Source organism: Acanthochromis polyacanthus, chromosome 11 (genome assembly GCF_021347895.1).
Source record: "Acanthochromis polyacanthus isolate Apoly-LR-REF ecotype Palm Island chromosome 11, KAUST_Apoly_ChrSc, whole genome shotgun sequence".
NCBI classification, from domain to species: domain Eukaryota; kingdom Metazoa; phylum Chordata; class Actinopteri; family Pomacentridae; genus Acanthochromis; species Acanthochromis polyacanthus.
Window position 1 is genome coordinate 5,794,753 of NC_067123.1, and position 22,127 is coordinate 5,816,879.

Consider the following 22,127-nt stretch of genomic DNA (forward strand, 5'->3'; position numbering starts at 1 on the left):
ATACAACCAGCGCAGCACCAAACAGGTCAAAGTTTGTGTTAAAGAGGCAGTTTTTTTAAGCCTTGACTGAAAGTTTCTTGACAGCACAAGTTAAAAACTCACCTGGGTTTGATTTGGTGCAAAGAAATGCTGTGAAAGACTTACAAAGAGTGCAAAAATCCACAGAAATGTTCGGAAAAGGTTTATGTCAGATGTTAGAAGAGGAAAAATTGGCATGTTTCTGTAAGATGTTAGCAGAGATTTAGCCTCCTGTAGCTCATTGTTTTGGTTTTACAGCCTTAAATTCAAAGTTTTGGTTCTTCCTTGATGGAATCATCAGAGTTCTTCCAGTCAAAGCAGACAGACGAGTCAATTAAAATCTTAGTTGTCTTAGTTTTCAGCAGCTAAAGGGGCAGATATTTTCCTTCGTAGTTCAGATGTTACCAGAGTTTTAGCTTCCGTTAGCTCATGGTTTCTATGTATCTGTGTCTGTAAAATATCAAGTGTGAGTTTTAGGGAAAGAATAATATATTAGAGAAAGAGTTCAGCTTTCAAAAGCTTCAGCTTCAGCTTTTTTAGGGGTGTTTTCATAAGTTTTATTGGACAGTTTCTTGGCTGCACAAGTTAAATTCACCAGGGTTTGATTTGAATGTTTCTGAATTCTGGTTTGTACAAAGAAATACTCCAAAAGACTTAGAGAAACACAAAATACCACAGAAATCCTCCAATATTGGCCAAAAAGTTCATGTTTATGCCAGATTCTATCAGTTTTTTTAGATGGTACCTCAGTTTTAGCCTCTGTTAGCTCATTGTTTCTATATTTCCGTGTCTGTAAAATATGAAGTGTAAGTTTGGGGTAAAGAAGAATCAATAAGAGAAGGAGTTCAGCAGCGAAAACATAGCTGGTGGACTGTTTGGGGTGTTTTTGTATGTTTTGACTGATAGTTTCTTTGCAACACAAGTTAAAAACTCAACAAGGTTTGATTTGAATGTTTCTGAATTCTGGTTGGTGCAAAGAAATGTTTCAAAAGACTTCAAAAAAACACAGAAATGTTCTAATATTGGCTCAGAATTTCACATCAGATCCTATTAATGTGAGTAAGAAGAGAAAAATCAACTTTAAAGATGTTTCCAGAAACACTGATTGAATATTTTTCTTTCTTTTCCTTTGCAGTCAACGAGATCATCAGGAACGACCTGTCGAGCATCTCCGTCCACAGCCACGCATAGTGTCGCCTCCAAACATCCAAAAACAAAAAGGGAAGCACCAAACAAACTTTGCTGCACATGCTCGGACTTCAGCATGCCGGCAGCAGGAATCAGTGTAAATGAATCCGACCAGGGTCCAACGCGTGCCTTGTTTTCATATTTACTGCCTTTACGTAGAGTAAACTGACTTTTTAAGACGTGTAAATTAAATATGTAGCAACCGAACCTGCCCTTACAACAAAAGTGTGCTTTTAGAGGACCAACATTTGTGTTTTTTATGTCTTTCGTGCTGCAGTTTTGTAAATCAGTGCCTCTGAATTATGGAATTTGTATATACAGTTTGTGTACCGCTTCAGTTTGCATATCTGGCTTTTTACAGAGAGACAGTTTTACAAAAGAGGGAGAAAAAAGTGCCTTTTTGACTGGAACAGCCTGAGTTTGACTACATGACCTCAACATTCATTTTAAGTTGAGCTGATGTAGCTTGGAAAAAGAGACAATCATGAAATAACACCAAAATATTAAATAGTGACATCTTTAGCGGACGTTAGCCATTGAAAGGTTCAGGTGAGGTTGTAGCAGAAAAAGCTCTGAATGTATTAATTATGTGTTTTATTTCTCATTTGTAAGATAGTTTTCTTATTTCCAAAGTGACATTAGCACTCAAAAGTTCAGTGAAACTGTTTTTGCAACCAACGATAAGCACTTAGCCGCTAATTTTGTGGTGCTATTCCATTAAAGAGCCCTTATTCTGCACATATTTAAGTTTATAATTAGATTTTTGGGGTCTATTTGAATATGTTTACATTCTTAAATGCTCAAGAAGACACTTTATTTTTCTAATAATACTGCAAATTGCTGCAGCTCCTCTGTTGGAAATGCTCCGTTTTTGGGCTACTGTCACTTGAAGAAGCCCCTCCCTAAAACAGCCCACTCTGCTCTGATTGGTCAGTTGGGTTTTTGAAATTTAGGCCACATTGGTTGTGTGCTTTAACTCCAGATTCATAGTGGTGTTTGACTCCGTCTACTTTACCAACAGAACATACTGATTTAGCTAAAATGTAGAAAGTAAGATGCAAAACAGCTACTTTAAAATAATTTTTTAAAAATACCCTGATACTGTATTGATTAGGAAAAAAGCTCCAGTTTAGATTGAATGCTTTTTTCCCCACAATTTGTAGAGGTTCACAACAACTTTACAGACTTTTATCTCCAGTGAAGTTCTTGCCTAGCTTAAGTTGTAAACCATAGTATTATAGGTTGAGGTTTAAATACCTTTTTTTTTATTACATTTAGTTCTCTTTAGATTTTTAGGCCTAAACTAAAAGAAATGCCATAAATTAGATCATTTTGTAATGTATTTTATTGTAATTTAGAGCCATTGAACTGTGGAAAATGTGACCAAACCAGCATATGGATTAAAATACAAATGAAAGTACTGTCAGTTAGCAAGTTTGACCAAAATACACATCCAAATACACGTCCAAAGTAACAAAAATACCAAGAAAACTAGCTTAAACCCATGTTAAATTTGCAGAAAAGTTTTTCAACAAACTGCCAATGAATCTGGTTTCTTCAAATCATGCACCAGGAAAGTAAATGTTCACTAAAATTAACTTTTTTAGCTTCTCTTGGAATTTTAAAGCTTCATCAGATGCTACACATTAGCTGTACTATTGTTCACGTCCACATTCCACAACTAGAAATCGCCTAAATCTACTGTAGTATACTACAAAATAAGACAATTTAACAGTTTCAAAGTATATTCAAAACAGCTTGACTGGAAAAATAATGTCAGACTTCGAAGAAGATGCTAATTTTCTGTTTGAGAGCCTAGCTAGCTGTTAGCTAGTTGTTATGCAAAGCAGCTACACGATGATGTCAGTAAGTAACAGAAGAGCAGCCTGGATATAAAATGAGATGTTTAAGGCCCTATTGTTAGCTTCTGTTTTTCTAAACCAGAATTCAGCTAAATCTGATGTAGCAAACTGCAAAATAAGAGGATTTCACAGTTTCGTGCTGCATTCAAAGCAGCTCTACTGAAAAAAAATAATGTCAGATTTCAAGTAAGATGCAAATTTTTTGTTTGAGAGCCAAACTAGCTGATAGCTAGTTTATCATGCAAATTAGCTACACGATGATGTCGATACATAACAGAAGAACAGCCTGGATATAAAAGGAGACGTTTAAGGCAAATAATGAGAGAATAGGTCGGCGCTATGTTAGCTTCTGTTTTCCTAAACTAGAAAATGGCTAAATCTGCTGTAGCTAACGGCAAAATAAAACAATTTAACAGTTTCATGCTACGTTCCAAGCAGCTCTGCTAAAACAAATAATGTCTACTTTTAATGAAGATGCTCATTTTTGCTTTGAAAGCCAAACCAGCTGTTAGCTAGTTGTTATGAAAATTAGTTACACGATGATGTTGATCAGCAACAGAAGAACAACCTGGATATAAAATGAGACGTTTAGGACAGATACAGATAGAATTATTCCTTTTTTCATGAAATTTGGACCTTTAAAATGCACAAAAGCAGCTATTTAACAGAATAAATTAAAGGGAACCCCCCCTAAAAGCAGAATAAGGGCTCTTTAATGTAACAAGTTTTTGCATTGTTTTTTCTTTCTTGATATGTTTCCCAAGTCTGATGTCTTTCTTGAGTGGTTTTCTAAAAGAAAGTGACTTGAAAGCAGCATTGGAGTAAAAACTGGTTTATCAGAGAAGGAATCATCTCAGTTTGGACGAAGCTTGACGTTCATCCTCCTGGAAGCTATGCAACACGCAGCTCGAACCCAAAGAAACCCTCACAGCAATACAGATATATTCATTTTTTAATGTTTGTTTTTATATTTATTCTCTCTAGCATGTGCTCTGTTTACTCATGTTTATCATACAGCTTCTTTTACAGACTGCGGTTTTTGTTTGCGCTCTTAAAACAGAAATAATAACTGAACGCAAACTTGTATTTATGAGTCTTAATCTGTGTAACTGAAGAGCATGGAGCGTTTACCCAGTCAGACACTCGTAACTTGGCTTTCTGATATATTTTGTGTATTTGTCAATAAACATGCCTTCATCTCTTTCTTCTGTTTGGTCTCCGTCTGTGGAAAAACACTGAAATGTCTCAACAAACTGAGCAAATTCACTTTTTAAATTATTTATTTTTTTCAACAGTTTTCATCCAACTCCACAGCTGTGCACACAGGTGACATAAATTAAGTCAGGATTTACTAATTAGGTCTCAGACTGGAAACTGGAATCATAAATTTCTCTGCTTTTTCAACATTTCAAATCCTGTAAGTACACAAAAATCAACAAAGTATACATTAGTTTACAGCATCAGTCAAGAATTTTAGATATTTTGCTGCAGAAATATGATGTCATTCAGCTTTTTTTACATACTGCATGCTGTGGTTTATGTACTAATTTGTTTGTGCTTTTAAAAAATACACAATTTAGACATTTTACTGCAGAAACATGACATATTGTGAAAATATAAATAGACATGTCCCTTACATCTGACTGCAAATAGCTAAAATTATGACAAACTTCAGTCTTTTGGTGTAATTTTAGATGTTGTTGTTGAGATTGTGTTCAGAGTTTATTTACTTGTAATTTGGGACTTAAAATTAAGTTCTGTGCAATATTTTTGGCTGAATTTTGAGAATTTCACGTTTTCACATTGGGATTTTTTGCATTTTTGCCCTTAAAACACCCACAAAGCCATTTTAAAGGTTCAATATTTCCAGAAATAAACTTCCAACAGCAATGAATTTTGTTGAGGACTCAGACGGAACAGTTTTTTGTTGATTTAAATGATTGAATGGCTCCAACAGTGGGCAAATATTAAATTATTAGCCCCTGAAAATGGGGGGGGGGGAAGTGCAAAAATGCTGTTATGTGAAATGGGCCATTCTTTATCAACAGTAACTTTAGTACATTCAGTGAATTCATGCAAAGTTTTACCTTCATACTATGAATGTTTCCAGGTCCTTGAAGTCCACAGAGGTTTGTCCAGATTTATCACTTTTTAATGGACTTTTTCCATCATTTCTGACCCTCAGAACTTCATCAGTCCAGCAGATAGACACAGGACATTTAGGAGGAAAAACATGTTTGAGTTCTAGTGAAAACTGACACCAGATCAGTTTTATTTCCATCTAGGCATCACAACCTAAAGACTAAATCTGGTTTCTGTTTATTTTCTATTTAACCAACTTTGAGCATCAATATTTTGGGATGTATCATAGTGTGAACATCAGTGTAAGAGATGCAGAAAGAACACAAAAAGATGCAAAACAACTAAAATGTGACAAAAAAACAACCAAAGTTTGATGCAAAATGATCAAAAGTGATGCAAAGCAAACACAGAAATGTGCAAAAACAACCAAAATCTTCCACAAAATGACCAAAATGTGAGAGAAAATGAGTAAATGTGACGCAAAATGACCACAAAATAATACAACCCCCCCCCGCCCCCACTTTCATCCATCCAGGTGTCACAGTCTAAACATTAAATATAAACTGAAGCTAAATCTGAACTCAGTCCTGCATCCATCAACACCTTGACATTTAGTAATATTTTCATTAACAAAGATGTTGATTTCAGCTAAAAACAAAAAAGAAAAAAGAATCTTGCAGCAGAAACACTAAAGATCCACATTATAAAGAATCTAGTGAGGAGAAATCATCTTCTGTTGCAGGATACTTTTATATAACCGGATGAAATGCTGTTTTTAGCTCCTGCAGCCCACTGGGTGGATTACTCTGGTTCTACTGGGTGGATTACTCTGGTTCTACTGGGTGGATTACTCTGGTTCTACTGGGTGGATTACTCTGGTTCTACTGGGTGGATTACTCTGGTTCTACTGGGTGGATTACTCTGGTTCTACTGGGTGGATTATTCTGGTTCTACTGGGTGGATTACTCTGGTTCTACTGGGTGGATTACTCTGGTTCTACTGGGTGGATTATTCTGGTTCTACTGGGTGGATTACTCTGGTTCTACTGGGTGGATTATTCTGGTTCTACTGGGTGGATTACTCTGGTTCTACTGGGTGGATTACTCTGGTTCTACTGAGTGGATTACTCTGGTTCTACTGGGTGGATTACTCTGGTTCTACTGGGTGGATTACTCTGGTTCTACTGAGTGGATTATTCTGGTTCTACTGGGTGGATTACTCTGGTTCTACTGGGTGGATTATTCTGGTTCTACTGGGTGGATTACTGTGGTTCTACTGGGTGGATTACTGTGGTTCTACTGGGTGGATTATTCTGGTTCTACTGGGTGGATTACTGTGGTTCTACTGGGTGGATTACTCTGGTTCTACTGGGTGGATTATTCTGGTTCTACTGGGTGGATTACTGTGGTTCTACTGGGTGGATTACTCTGGTTCTACTGGGTGGATTATTCTGGTTCTACTGGGTGGATTACTGTGGTTCTACTGGGTGGATTACTGTGGTTCTACTGGGTGGATTACTCTGGTTCTACTGGGTGGATTACTCTGGTTCTACTGGGTGGATTATTCTGGTTCTACTGGGTGGATTACTGTGGTTCTACTGGGTGGATTACTCTGGTTCTACTGGGTGGATTACTCTGGTTCTACTGGGTGGATTATTCTGGTTCTACTGGGTGGATTACTCTGGTTCTACTGGGTGGATTACTCTGGTTCTACTGGGTGGATTACTCTGGTTCTACTGGGTGGATTATTCTGGTTCTACTGGGTGGATTACTCTGGTTCTACTGGGTGGATTACTCTGGTTCTACTGGGTGGATTACTCTGGTTCTACTTGGTGGATTACTCTAGGTCTACTGTGTTACACTGACACCTGCTGGTTCATCACGGGTTTTTTTCTGTCAGTCTGAAACTTTCAGAAACTGTTTGTTGACTTTGCTGCTCTGCTTCTGTTTTAGTCCTGTTTGGAAAATCAGTTTTTATGGAAACATCTGACCAGCAGCTGAGCAAAGAGTTCATTTCTATCTTTATTTTTATCTAATATGTGTTAGAACGAGTACAAAAACCGTCTAATTCTCAACAATATAGTGAAAGAAAACCAGCAACACCAAAATATAGAAAAAATAAATCAGAAATATGATTATATTTTTAAATTTGAGTTTAATTTTCTCAAATAGTAAACAATTTTGTTTATCAGATGCAGTGGCGGATCTTCCGTGGGGGCACGAGTGGCGGAGGGGTGCAGTGATCCCCCCTGTGATCTGATTGGCCACCCCGTTTGCTCCCTCAAAATTTCCATTGGTAATTTACATTACTGATACTCCGATTTCCGACGCTCCTGAACTCAACTTCGTTGTCCAACAGCACCTGAATGCACCAATGACATTAGTTTGATCTTTGGATTATATTTCGTTTGGATTTGAAGACGTTTCCTGATGCCAGAGGAGAAGACAAGCAGCTTTGTACCTTTGCTGTAAGAAGACTGTGGCCGTTTCTCAGGACGTAACTGTCTGTAATTGCGTTCTCACGTACTCGTGAAACGTCATCATGGAGACTGCATCAGACCAGACGAGTGAGCAGTGGCGGCTGGCCAATAGAGGGCGCTCAGGTGCTGCCCCCCACTGTTTTTGGTTTTTCATTTTTAAAACAAATATTTTTTAAAATAAACAATAATCAGTTACCTTTTAGCAACATGCGTGTTTAAATTTGTCATGTACAAAATATTAATTAGAATTTTCGGGGAAAATAGTTTCCTGCTCATCTCTGCTGACCTGCTGGGGCACTGGAGAAATCGCCCTTCCACTGTGGCAGAGCAGTGAATGACCAACAAGAGATTCGACATAGCAACAGAAATTTATCCAATCAGCCTCGTCGAATCTGATGATATCGCCCCAAGCCAAGTGAGCATGCGTGAGTGCGGTGGATAACTGTGACAGTGACAATGATGGGCGACACGGACGGTGAAAATGTACGATGTCTTCTCCTAAATCCATTTGAAAGGAGAACATTGGTGGAAAAATCAAAATAAAACAGCGAGGCCCAGATCAACCTAATATCAAAATAAGTCAGCAAACCAGCGAGAAACGTGAATTTTATACAAGAGGCTTCTCTCATAATTGGTACAAGAGGAAGGCTTGGCTAGCTGGATGCAGTCATGCAAATGCTTTATATTGCTTCCTGTGTTTGCTCTATAAAACGGCTGGGACAGAAACGGCATGGACTGTTTCAGGAGTAAGAGATATGAAACATTTATCCGAGAAAATGAAGAAACTCGAGAGTAGGAGGGCACATATGGAGAACACCGTTAAGCTAACGATGCTAGGCAGGGCTAACATCACGACGCAGCTAGATGATGAAGTGTAACACACAGTTACACACTGAACTGTTCTGAAGTGGCCTCCAATGAGCCCTGATCTGAATTCTACTGAACATCTGTGGAAGCAGCTGAAACATGCAGTCTGGAGAAGGACAGCCTTCACACCTGAGACAGCTGGAGCAGTTTGCTCACCAGGAGTCCACACGTGCAGAAGTTTCACTGAGAGTTACAGAAATCACCAGACTGCAGTGACTGGTTTAAAAGGTTGTGCAACAAAATATGAAGTTAAAGCTGCTGTCCGGAGTTTCCGTTTGTTTTCAATTTATGTATCATTTTTTAACAAAGCTTAAATGTGTTAGTCTAGTTCGATACTATAATATAAAGTTAGTATAACGCGATATGAAAATTTATTCCTGAGCTCCGCCTTCCTCTCATAGACCCCCATGTTATTCCAAAAAGCGCCGGTCGCTGCCGACCAATCAAGTTCGAGCTTCAGCTTTGTCATGCTGTCAATCAACGGTTACGCGCACAGCAAGCAAGCCCATGCAGAGGTGGGCGAGCTACGCACTACGCAACCGCGCGCACATTTGTTTTGCTTGTGGAGGAGAGAGCATCAGGGCTCAGCAACTTCCAGAAAAGTTACCAATCCCACGGCTTGTCAGGCCAAGAGACTGCAGGACGTTTTTTGGCTCGGGGTGCTCGCGTCGCTCCCTGACCACGGCCTCCACAGCCCGCCTGACGGCTTCGTTTAGATGCCCGACCTCTGGAGGAAGATGTTGGGGCGTCTGGGACATACTCTTCGTCAGAGGAGTCATGCAATTCTGAACTCTAGATAGAAATAAATAAACAATGTAACACATATACACGCGTAAATGCACTAAGTTTGATAAACAACGTCATCCAGAGGGATACACGAGTGTAATCACATATTGAAACTTTACTCGTTCGTCCTAGCAGATTCATGTTATTTTGGTATTAGGACAAGTTAGACTCAATACAGCATTCTAACGTAATTCCTTTATTATTTACTAAATGTACTAAATGCAGAAGAGGGGAAAACAGCAAAACAGGCAAGATGCTGCAGCACTCCGGGCACTTCTCTCATGTACTGCGCGCGTGTACAAATAAAGGGGCGAAATCAGAGGGAGGGACCAACAGTGTTTTGGGAGACGCTGCGATTCAAACTCCGGACAGCAGCTTTAAGGGTACCATCATTTTTGTCCAGGCTTGTTTCATATTCATGCAAAGTAATCTTCAACAGGAGAGTACTGTCTGTCTGTATACACACACATTTATTCCGTTGACCAGATTTTTCTTTGTATAAAGTTGACTTTAGCACATCATCCAGCAATATATTGCACTGAGTATTTTTTTGGATATTTTGTCTAATTGTATGTGTTTGCTTATGTAATCTGGGGCCTGTTTCACGAAGCAGGTTTAACAAACTCTGAGTTTCTTCCACAACTCTGAGTTGATCTACTCTGAGGAGCCGTTTACACGAGGACCATCTCAACAGAAAACGCAAAAGTGGCGTCTTGTCATTTCACGTTTAGACGAGCGGTTTTGAAGGAAATCTGCGTATATACGGTGACTCTATAGTGTGTGGAATTCGATTGGATATGCATGCCAGGCAGCTGGGTGGCACTGTGATAAAACTCCGCCATGTCTACGCGCATGCGTACTATCTCCCTTTTCGGATCTCTGCCGCGGTAAATGTTCATGAATGGAATCTGTACAGATTCTGTATGTTTGTTGGTACGACTCCTGTAGTGTACATAGAGCTGCCAGAGTTGCTTGAAGGTACGAAGGATGGAAATAATCACACATCTTTGTTTACGTCCTTGTACCGGCCGGCAAACCAAAGCACCGGCGCACGTATGTGACGTAATCGCGTACGCGACGTGGTCAAATCTCGGCAAAGTTTTGCGTTTTGCTGTTTAGACGGAAACGTAACGGCGGAGCATTTTCAACTTTTCCACTCTTTCAAATTTTAGCGTTTTTAGCCCCCAAAACGCCGTCCTCGTATAAACGATAGGGTGTTTTGTTGAAATATTTTGACGTTTTTACCTGCAAGCGTCCTCGTGTAAACGGCCCCTGAGATAGAAAACTCTGAGTTTTCGGTTTCACAACGGCTGATTAGAGTTGGTTTAATCAACTCGGAGTAGTTTCACTCGGAGTTAAGCGCGTTTTTGAACTGGAAGTTTTTAACGCGCTCATATGGCGAGTTTGAACACGTTTTTAGAAAGAAGTGCAAAAGACAGCTGCAAAAGAGAGAGAGACAGCGTAGAGAACACTGCTGCCCGGATCAATGCGTAAGTTTAAATGTAGTCCTTTGTAATCGTAATAATATTACAGGGAATAACTGTCTAAATGGTAGAATATTAAGTTATTTCATTTAGGTGAAATCTCGCGGGGGAGAAGCGCACATGGCAGCAGCTTCAGATGAAATATAAAAACATTGTTCAAACAGGTCAGACCTCGGCATTATCTCATGGAGGTACTTCATGTTGATCATGTTTTACATTGTAAAGTAGCCTAAATATTAAGTGGCTGTTTGACTGTGCAGTTGTTTTATCCACACACAGTCTAAATGTCTGCATCCATGTATATATATATATATATATATATATATATATATATATACACATGTATATATGATTATTTAGTTCTCTTTTGTGTCTTTTTTTTTTGTCTTAGACCTTGTACTGTAACTGTAAGTAGGCAACACTCCAAAGATTTCTCCAAATGGTAGTTTAAGTTTACTGAAACATGTCACTGATCTAGGATGAAGAGGATGAAACTGTGTCTGCTGCCTTTACAGAGGGGGATCCAGAAAGGCATACAGAGGTGTGTTACTGATAGTTCTCTTCTCATTCACATTTTGGGTGGAATATAGAGTGTGACATTTAGCCTACACTGAAGTATTGCACATTCTCATCCTTTTTAACAGAGCATGGCTGGACAGCAGCAGGATGGTTCCTCAGCTTCCACTGCACAGACTGACACAGTGAGATGGATGTTCAGGAAACACCAGAGCTTCATTCTGTGGAATTCATGTGCAACTGTATAACTGAATGTCCTCTATGTATTCCCAGTTATCAGTAAAACAGATTTACAAAATGCATTTGCTGAGAAAAATCCAAAAAACAGATTAGGAGGGCAGATCTGGAAATTGAAATACTGGAGTACAAATTAGAGGTGGTGATGGTCCCAGGTGAATTATGTTAACTACTGGAACATGAACTGAACTATCTTTTATTTGTAGGAAATAAAGAAGACCAAATGAAATATGTATCATGTCTTTATTTGCTGTGGTGGTGATGATGGTGACTTAAACTCTAAAGTGATTATTGCATACGGTGTCTCTGACTGCTCTGCTGTCCTGGATAGCTGCAGGTGGATGGGGTCATCATCTGGGTCTTCAGTTTGTAGGGCAGGGTGTTGCTCTCCTCTAATAGTGGTAATATTATGAAGAACAACACATGCCACAGTAATATCACAGGCCCTCTCAGGGGTCACCCTGAGGAGACGTAGGCTCTGGAAACGGGCTTTCAGCAGGCCTATGGTCATCTCCACCCGGGCTCTGGTCCTGCAGTGAGCCCGGTTGAAGTTCTGTTGGGGGCCTGGTTCAGGGTCAGGGTATGAGGTCATCAGCCTGGGTTGGCATGGTAACCCCTGTCACCCAGCAGAAGGCCATCAAACTCTCCTGTAATGTATAGTGGATACATCAGAGTATATTAAAGGAGAGAGACAAGAGAATTCTATTGTGAAAATCTTTAGGCTGCTGACCACGCTGCAGTCTGTTGCTCAGGTTAGACTCTCCATAAATCCTGGAGTCATGAACAGACCCAGACCACGTGGCCTCCACATTAGAAATGATGTATGCAGCATCACATATGATCTGGACAGTGCAGAGAATGACAGATGTTGAACTATGATGCAGTCTTTAACATTTAGAAACAGTAGTCAGTCTACCTGTAGCCTACCTGCACATTTATGCTGTGAATGGACTTCCTGTTCATGATGTGAGGGAGCTGTGATGGGGATGTGTGTGCATCTTTGCAGCCAATCACACTGGGAAATCCTAAAAGAAATCAAATGACTAATCCCAGTCTGAGGTTGCAGCACAATGTCATTAACAGAATATGATTTAAAATGAATTTAACAGATCTCTACTTCATTCACCTGCAATCCCATGGATCCTCCTTGATGTTCTGACAGGTTTTGTGTCCAGGAAAACCACAATGATGAGTAAAAGTCGTTTCAGAGCCAGGAAAACTTTTCTGACTGTCCTGCATACAGTTGTCTTACTCTGCATCTCTGACATCATATAAAAACTTCCATTTGCAAAGAACCGCAGCGCAACACACAATATCTGCTGGATGTGAGAGCATGACTGGTTGGTAATGTAAATGTAAGGACGGATTAGGTTGTTTATGTAGATTATGGACTTGAAATGGTACCGCTCAAACCGATAATTGTCCGGAAATGCGAGAACATTTATGCTCGGTCTGATAACAATCTACCGACGAATATTTAATTATCTGTGCAGTAATGCTGCTCCTTTATCCACTGGATCGTTAATAAAAGCTGTTCTACGCCAAAACTCGCTCGCTTACTGACTGAATGAATGAGGAAATGAAACAGTGTGTGTGGCTGAAAGAGGGCGGAGACAGTGAGAAACTGGAGGTTTTCTCAGATAAACCTGCTGCTGACCAGGTTCAACTCATAGAGTCTGTTACTGCGGTAACTGACCGAGAGTTGAAGTTACCCCTCTTTGTGAAACAGACTAGAGTTACCCCGCATTCCCTGGTTAGAGTTACCTCGCTTCATGAAACGGAAAGCTCGGAGTTTTCCTCATTTCAGGGTTAAGAAACTCAGAGTTTTCAATAAACCTGCTTCATGAAAAGACCGCTGCTCATCGTTTTCTGGCTTGTTCACTGAAATGTTGAAATCATCAAAATTGTTGCAGATTGTATTTTTCTTTGTCTGATAATCATTTAGTTGTTGCAGTTCGGATCAGTTAGTAAAATTTATCCATCCATCCATTCTCTATACACCGCTTTATCCTCACTAGAGTCATGGGGGGTGCTGGAGTCTATTCCAGCTGACTCAGGTGAAGGCAGGGGACACCCTGGACAGGTCACCAGTCTGTCACAGGGCTACATACACAGACACACAATCACACTCACATTCACACCTACGGACAATTTAGAGTAACCAATTAACCTCAGTATATTTTTGGACTGTGGGAGGAAGCCAGAGAAAACCCACGCATGCACAGGGAGAAAATGCAAACTGCATGCAGAAAGATCCCAGGCTCAGGCCTCGACTCGAACCAGGGATCTTCGTGCTGCACGGCGAAAGTGCTAACCAGTACGTCACTGTGCAGCCCACTAGTAACATTTATCTTTATCATAAATTACTGTACAGTATTTTTCTGTTCTAGTATTAATTTCTTAATATACTTAACACTTAACATAATACTTGAGTCGCCAATTCAACACTAATGCACTGTTTCATGTGCTCAGCTGTTTATATAATTTATTGCCAAAATTGTGGGGGGCGGGGGAGTCGGGTTGTGGGGGAGAGTGGTGGTGGTGTGGAGGGGGGGGGGGTCATGGGGGAAGTGGGGCTGTGGGCCGGTGGAGCGCCGTGGAGGTCCGCTATGGCCCGTCCTGCTGCGCGGGCCTTGGGGCTCTGGCTGTGTCGGGGGGGGGGGGGGGGGTCGCTCCGGGCTCCTGGGCTGGGTCTCCGCTTGGTGGCTCCTGCGGGGGGGCTGTGTGGACCTCCTTAGGCTGGAGGAGACAGCTCCCTCCTTTTGGTGGAGGTTTTCATGCATGCCAGACCCACCACACCGGCACCTACCAAAACTCAACAGAGTTTGTTCCTCCGGTCGCTGAGTCAGTGGAGGTTGCTGGGTTAGTGTCTGTGGATCTCACTCTGCTCTATCTATCCTTCTTGTGGCCTCCTGACATCTTCATGATTGATCCAGTTGGGATTTTATTGTATTAGGTGTTTGTGAAGGGTTTTAGATTTGTAACTGGTTTTAAGGTGTGAATTAAAGAGTACAAACAAATAAAATGCACCTTTTCTCTTAGAACACTGTCTATGCCTCACCTTTCTGTCTGCCCTGTGTTTGTTTTATGTTTCACTTGGGTGTGCACAGCCCTCAATGGCATAATGTAGGAAACAGCTTGAAATAAACATGATAGGTTAATTTGCCATAAGGACAGGTGATGGTCACAGTCACAAAGAAGAAAAAAAAATTGCACATGAAGCTTAAGCAATGACACCATGGGTGGTTGGTGTCATTTTTGAGCGGACTTGCAGACAAAAAAAAAAAAAAAAAAAAAAAAGAACAGCTTTAGAAGAACCTCATTATTTGACAGGAGTCTATCTCCATCTAGTGTTCTGATGAAATAATAGCATTCAGACCTGCAAGAGGCCTCAGAGACTAATCAGCTGATAGTACACACACTTGTCTGATCAGCACCTACTTAACCTCAGCTGTGCCTGCTACTCACTTGTAGTCACTGTGTGTGTGTGACTGTGATTTTCATTTTCAGCTTCTTGCAAGGTAAAATGCCTTTTTTTATTATCATCACAAATGGCAACATTGAAAATACATATATAATATCAAATCCTTATTGTATGGAGGTGTCAGTACCTCATTGAGCATTTTTAAACGGTAATTCTTTCCTTAGTTATTCAGTAAAGGGTACATAAAGCATAGTTCAACTTAAAAGATAAAGAGTCAAATTCATTTGCATGCTATCTCATTTTGGTGTGTAGAAACTTTAATGACTTCTGGCACGAGAAGCATTTTTTTAAAAAGGTTTTTGTTTATTTGCTTTTTGCCATTAAATTACATATTTGCAGACTCTTGGCAAATTCAGGCGTGTGACCTCAGTCTTCCCAAAGTCCTGATAATGACCCTCATTTGTTTATTCTGTGGACAATTGAGGAGTGGGCACTGGGCAAATTCAAAAGCAGATAATTTTCCCAGCATTGTTAATCCTGTGTGGTCTTTAGAGTGTGATTTGCCCGGTCTTAGACTGATGGAGGGTGCACTTGACATTTACAATGAACAGCTTACATTCTCTTATCTCTGTATGGTGCGATGTTTCTTTAGCATGTTTTTTTGATCTACACTATATCTTTTCAATGTGTTCTCTTTCCTGTGGTTAACATAACAGAATGTGTATGGTCCAGTACAATTTAGTTTAATTACTACACCAATAGACTGTTCATATCACCACGGTGGTCTTTCTTCCTCCATTTTGGCGTAGGCTGAACATGGCAACGGCAGGGCCAGCAGATGTTAACAGACCTCCACCAGCTCATCCAGGACAGAATGGAGGGAACCTGCCTTCTCAAGTCAACAGTGGTATGATGAATTCAATGCAGCAGGATCCACGACTGCAGTGCATCAGCCAGAACCCAGGATCTCATCCCCAACATCCCATCTTTGCCCGGCCTGTTTTTTATATACCAACTCTACCTCCCCCCCCTTTCTTTCACTACCAGTGGCCCATGCCCTCATCTTATAACCCCTTTGCTGGCTTCCCAGGCATGAGTGAGTTGTAATTTTTTTGTACTTTTCATATTTTTTTTTTCTTTGATTGCCATACCTAAGGTATGGAAAGGAAAAAGATCTTGCAGTTCTGGATATTTTTGTAGATGCATGTATATATTTATATGGGATGGGCACAGTGTCATTCAACACTATGGCCAATAAGCCTATATGAGAGAAAGGGGAACTTGAATCATTATTGCAGATTTTTTTTAACAGTTGCTCAAATTTAACTCCTTTTTTTTCCCCCAAAGCGTGTGCGTTGGTGGTTGTTCCAGATATTATTCTCTCAGTACAATCAACTTAATACACTTGAAATATGTTTTGCTTGTTTTTACCTTCTCTCAGGCTATGGTATGGCTATGAACCCATTCCCTCTTCCCCCTTACATGGAGGCTCCAGCCTATGTTTTACCGCAACCTCATATTCAACCGGTTGACTACAGACGCTTGCTCCGTCCCCAGGTTCACGCTCCCTTCTACCAAAACCCAAGTCAGAGCCACAGAATTCGCCTGCCTCGTACTGTCCCTGTAAGGGAAACCGTGAATTGTGAAGTCCAAACAGAACCCACACAGATGGGCATCGGTGGCCATAATGAGGGTTGCCCACTTGTGAGCTCAGACTCTGGAAATGCAACTGCCTCGAACTCCCCAATGTCCTCAAGCTCCAGGCCTGAAAAGCAAAGCTCAACTGAAGTTGAGGACTATATGCTACTCCGCTGCAATGCAAAAGACTCCCAGGTTAACAGGTCCTGCACAAATAATACAGTCAGGCATGATTTTAACATCGTACATCCCACAGGAACCTCTTCTCAAAGAGAGGACGAGGTTGTCAAAGAAAGGCGTATCTCTGTTCCTGACATCCTGATGAGTTGGGGAGGCTGCACATCACAGACAGCAGTGTTGAAAATGGCAGACGAGGGGCTGCCTTGGAACACTCACCAGCTGTCTTCTTATGAAACTGAAGTAGAGCATGAAAAGTCTGCTTATCTGAGCCCGACTGAGACAAAGAATGTTTCAGTGGTGACTGAGAGCATCGATGTTAATGATGCTGAGGGTGTCTTTTCTTCTACAGACTGTGAAATGCTCAAGATCCTCAGGCTGCCTTGTCCTCTTTTTGAGCCACTGTCGGAGTCAAGAAACAGCGAGCCTATGGAATTGGTTTCTTCTGCAAGTCATTGCCTCATTTACAGAGATGAATTGCTACATTCAGGAAACGCATCCCATAGGCTGCTTGAAAAAGAGGAAGAAAATGGCGAAGAAACAGGGACACAAGACAACACAACAGAGATCATTCCATACCAAATGTGTTTAAGTAGCTGTCAGACAAAGAGAAAAATGAATGAGTCTGTCTGGTCTGTTGAGTCTCTTGCCCCTTTTTTCCCCACTAAGGAGTGGCTGTTCCTGAACAGTGTGCTTGAGTCTAAAGTAACTGAGGTGACAGAGGAAACTGAAAATGAGAGACTGTCAACCCAAAATGACAACCTAATTACCAAAGCTAGTAAAGAAAGGAGACAGACTTGCAGGCTTTCCTTTTCTGACTTTGGTCAAATTTCAGAAAGCTGCCTCATTTTCAGTACTCCAGCTGACAAGCCAAACCTTCCAATGAAGCCAGAGGCAAACCATGAGGTTGTGTCTGAAAATGGAGGACCAGAACATGACCAGAACATGGCTCCATCTGAAAGCAATCCTTTAACTTCCATAATGCTTCTGCAGAGTAAAGATGCATCTACCTCCTGTGAAGATTGCATGGATGAAAATGGGTCTTCTGAACCTGGAGCTGGTCAAAGCCCAAACCAGGAATCTGTTATTTTGAATGAACAGGAAAAAAGTCCTTGCTCTCCTGAGGCAGAAACATTCCCCCTTAACTCTGCAGCGAAGGAGAAAATCTCTTTTGCATCCCAGCTGATTCGACAACATGGAATGGGCATGAAGAAGGATGGAGCGTGTGTAGTGGTCGATCAGGTGAGATACGAGGAACTGTGTAGTCCAGTGGTTGATCAGGAAATGCTGAAAGTGTCGCCATCAAAGAGACTTTTAGTGGACTGTGGCATCCAGTGCACTGAATTACTGGAGCCCAAGTGTCTGTGTGAGCGGCCGGGCGGCGTTGGGCCAAAAGAAAGGCATCCTTTTAAATATTCAGGTGAGTGTAGGTCTGTCTTTTTTTTTTTTTTTTTTTTTTTTGTAGTGTTGCTTTGGCGTTTGAGAAAAGTGCTTTGACTGTGTCTTGTCTCCTAGATTTGAAGAAGGCAAACAATGGCACAACTGAAGCATTTTTCATGAATGGACTTGTGCAGAAAAATTTGAAGAGGAATGGTCAGCGGAGGAACAGAGGTCATGGTAATGCATGGAATTCCTTAGTGTAAGCCATCATCAGGTCAAAAGTTTGGTTTGAGCAAATCCCTGCAAAATGAAAATGTACTTAAAAAAAAATAAATATGCATATTAAATGTAACATTACAAATTTATATAGAAAATGCAAAAATGATGATGGCATATTTTTATTTATATTTTTAAGGTACAGGAATGGAGTTTCAGTTAAACACCAGACAACATATTTTTTTATTTTAGATTTAAATGCTACTCATATTTGTCAGTACATACCCAGCAGAGCCCCACCCATTTCAAACCAATAAGAGCAGCAATGGAAAAATTTGTGTTGACACTTTGTTAGAAGTTCATGGTGCGTTAACAGTTCTGCCTCTCTGTCTACAGAAAAGCGCAGCAGGAAGCCTACAGTGGAAAACCTGGGAAATCAAAAGGTAAAGATTCATCTTGGCTCCTCTATGGAAAGTTCATGCTGATTATTTACATATTGCTTATAAACATTTAAGCTGGTTAAGTAACATTTCTTTAATTCATTTCATGGAATTGATCAGTTCAACACCATTTTCAGATTTCAGTGGATCACAGAGCAAAACAGATTAAAAGACCCACCTTTAAACTGGTCTTTGATAAATGTTGAACAGGTGTCATGCACCTTCATATGTTTACGTTGTGATTTATTTTTAATGGACTACCTGAATTCTTTACATTATGCAAAGGCTTGCATTGTTCTGCTCGTACACCTGTATTGTGAATACGTAAGGTTTCCTTTGCCCTAACAGTTTGTTGGTTCTTCCAGGTGGAATTAAAGGAAACCCATGATGCCGAACACTGACCATACAAGACAACACTTGGTTTTAAGGAATCTAAGATTAAAATGAATTTTAAATAATGCAATTTTTCAATAAATGGTTTTTTGTCAACATTAAAGTATTTTTCTTTAGATTTCCATACATGGTTTAATGGCAAATTGTGGGTTAGTTTATAATCTTTATACAACAAAATGCTCTTCTAGGAGTCTGCCTACCAGAGAACCTGCTTAAATTGCTCAGTTAAATAAATTGAACAAGACTCAAGCTGAACTTGTACAGAACTCTTTAAGAATGTGTTTTTTTTTTGTTTTAAATTTTGTAACAAAACCAGTGTTTGTTGGATTAAGTCTCCTGTAAAGTTAAGCACAGTACAGTTTGTGATTTTTTTTTTTTTTTTTTTGTACACTGTGTCCTTAAATGTTAAAGGCTGGCAGTATACGAGATAAAACACGATTTGCCAGCAACAGCCTTCACAGAAACAGACTGGATGCAATTGACATGGTAAAACAATGGTTCCAGAGGCTACATTCTATCATCTATATTATCCAAACAGTATGGGGGGGGGGATATTTTGTATGTCCCAATGCATAATGTCAAATGTATGCCCAAAAAATACTGTCATACTGTATGCAGTTGGATTTTGCAGTATGCAAGCCAGCATGCTTTTTTGACCCCATTCTGACCCACAGATACATCAGTGTTTTGAGTATAAACAAGCTTGAGCTACCAAGTCTGCATGTGACAGCTCATTTTGCAAAACAGACCACAGCACTCAAAGTTTAAAGCACATTTCCCAAAAGTGTGACTACTCGTCCGTGAGGGCAGCTGTAGTATGCACTGGATGTAAAAAGTGTGTTTTGGAATGCAGCCATAATCAGGTTTCCTGAAACAATTCTATCAGAGGTCATCACTGAGCTGGGCAATCTCATCCAGCAGGAAGTCAATGTGCCCTTGCTGTGTGGCAGGATTGGAAAACGCACACCTGAAGAAACTGACTTTGACTCCCAAAGGCTTATAGTTAATCAGAACAGAGCCCTTTTGAGTCATCTTGCCTTTAGATCCAAGGAGTCATTTGCAGGGGTACAAGGAGGAAAGCTCATTATCAACAATATGCTGTCTGACCATTACTGAGTCATTATGATGTCCTGTACTGACCTGATTTAGACTTATACCCCTGTCAGATTCAGGTGGCACACCTCTCGGACAATATGAATGTACCAGAAATACACACTACTGTGCTTGGGCTGCATGACTGAGGTAAAGGGACAAATATGGCCTTTAAGAATGGACTGATATCAATAGAAAACCTAAAGACTTGAGCTTGATTGTATTCCCAGGGTATATGAGGTCATTTCATGTCATAAGCATTGTTGCTCAAAAAACATTATGACCCAGCTGTCTAGGGTCGCCGAGGAGCGACACAAAAAAAGGACAAACGCTGGTTTCCAGGGGGTTGAAACACTAAGTTTACAACAACACAGCATGTGAGCAGAAAAATCACAAAGTCTGTCTTTAGTTCAGCTGAAAATATTAGTTTTTGTCCTTTTTATTGACCAAACTTTTCAGGAAGTAGATGAAGAATAATTAAAGCGCTCATGTAGAAGTCCAACTTCTTTTGGATCCTTGTGGCGAGTTTAATCTTAGAGTTTGTAAAGCTGTTGAGTTTTTAGAGTCACATGGATTGTTTTGACATTTAATAACTGAGTCCTGAAATAAAATTACAGTTGTGGATTTCTGTCTTTTCGTCTGGACTAAACAAATAACAGCAGCATAAATCTCAAACGTCATTATGAGGAGTCTGGATTGAGGTTTCTCACTTGATAATGATCAAAACATGAAATTTAAGTTGTTTTAAAGGAATATTCCACCTTAAATCTTTGACTGTTGACCTAAAAGGTTGGTTTCAGGAAGTATTCCACCGAGAAGGTCCTCACACATCCACCTTAAAGGAACATTCCACCTTAAATCCCTGGACATGCACCTAAAATGTTGGTTTAACCGAATATTCCATCCAAAATCCTCAAAGAGACCTGAGGGGCTGGTTAAAAGGAATGTTCAACCTAAAACCTCCGCTAGGGCAGTATGTGTAGCAGCGACAGCAGAAAGAGGTCCTCTCTGGGTGGAAGAACGGCGTCCAAGTGGCAGCTTCCTTTCTGCTCTTACTTTACTCATTAAACCCCAACTGCTGCGTGGTCCATCAGGATGACTTCTTCAAGCCCCAGGATCAGACTGAAGTTGGTGAAGATGGCTTTAAGCAGTACGATGTCATCACTGCTCTGGACATGGACGCCATGATGAGGAGGATCTACGTGTGGCTGGAGAACCCGGTGAAGTTTGAGAAGTCTCATGGCGTTAATAACACCCTGGACACAGAGATGGTCCTGAAGTCCAACCACATTGAGGAGGAGGAGACTCACATCCTCATTGTGGAGGGCTTCCTGCTTCACACCTACAGGCCTTTGATGGACGCGCTAAACCAACGTTATTTTATTTCCATCCCATATGAAGAATGCAAAAAGAGGAGGTGCTCTAGGAAGTCCACGGTGCCAGACACCCCCGGCCTGTTCGATGTCCACGTCTGGACCATGGACCTGCAACACAAGAACATCTGCTCACTGTGGAAGATTATTGAGAGCAGCTTTTAGTGATTTCTATGCAGAACACGATGATGTTTGCTGAGCTGTGAACTATTAAACGACTTAAGAATATGGAATATTGTTACTGTTTATTATTGTTCTCAGGTTTAATGTTAAAAGTACAGACTGCTACTTACTGTATTTTATTGTATTTTAAATTTACATTCCTGCACAGAGCAGTCCAGATTATTTTACCACAGATCAAGGGTTCAGATTGTTGTTGTTCACTGTGTATTGGGTAGTACTCATTTTGATTTAGACTGATTAGTATACAGAACACTATAATGTTTCCGGTTTACAGCTGAGAACTAGTTGCTAA

The 22,127-nt window shown here is 40.5% G+C and overlaps 1 protein-coding gene and 1 long non-coding RNA gene across 2 annotated transcripts in view; both read left to right on the plus strand.

Annotated features, from left to right (window-relative positions):
- The window catches only part of nfatc1 (nuclear factor of activated T cells 1), an 83,508-nt gene extending 79,236 nt beyond the window's left edge, over positions 1-4,272 (plus strand). The window contains exon 10 of the mRNA XM_051955514.1: positions 1,154-4,272. Within this exon, the coding sequence (XP_051811474.1) occupies positions 1,154-1,209 (56 nt within the window). The 3' untranslated portion in view covers positions 1,210-4,272. The remainder of the gene's footprint in view (positions 1-1,153) is intronic.
- A 6,899-nt stretch (positions 4,273-11,171) lies between these two features.
- Positions 11,172-11,517, plus strand: LOC127536078 (uncharacterized). The gene is made up of 2 exons (XR_007945084.1): positions 11,172-11,307; positions 11,411-11,517. It is a non-coding gene; the product is annotated as an uncharacterized LOC127536078 (long non-coding RNA).
- Positions 11,518-22,127: the final 10,610 nt, after the last annotated feature.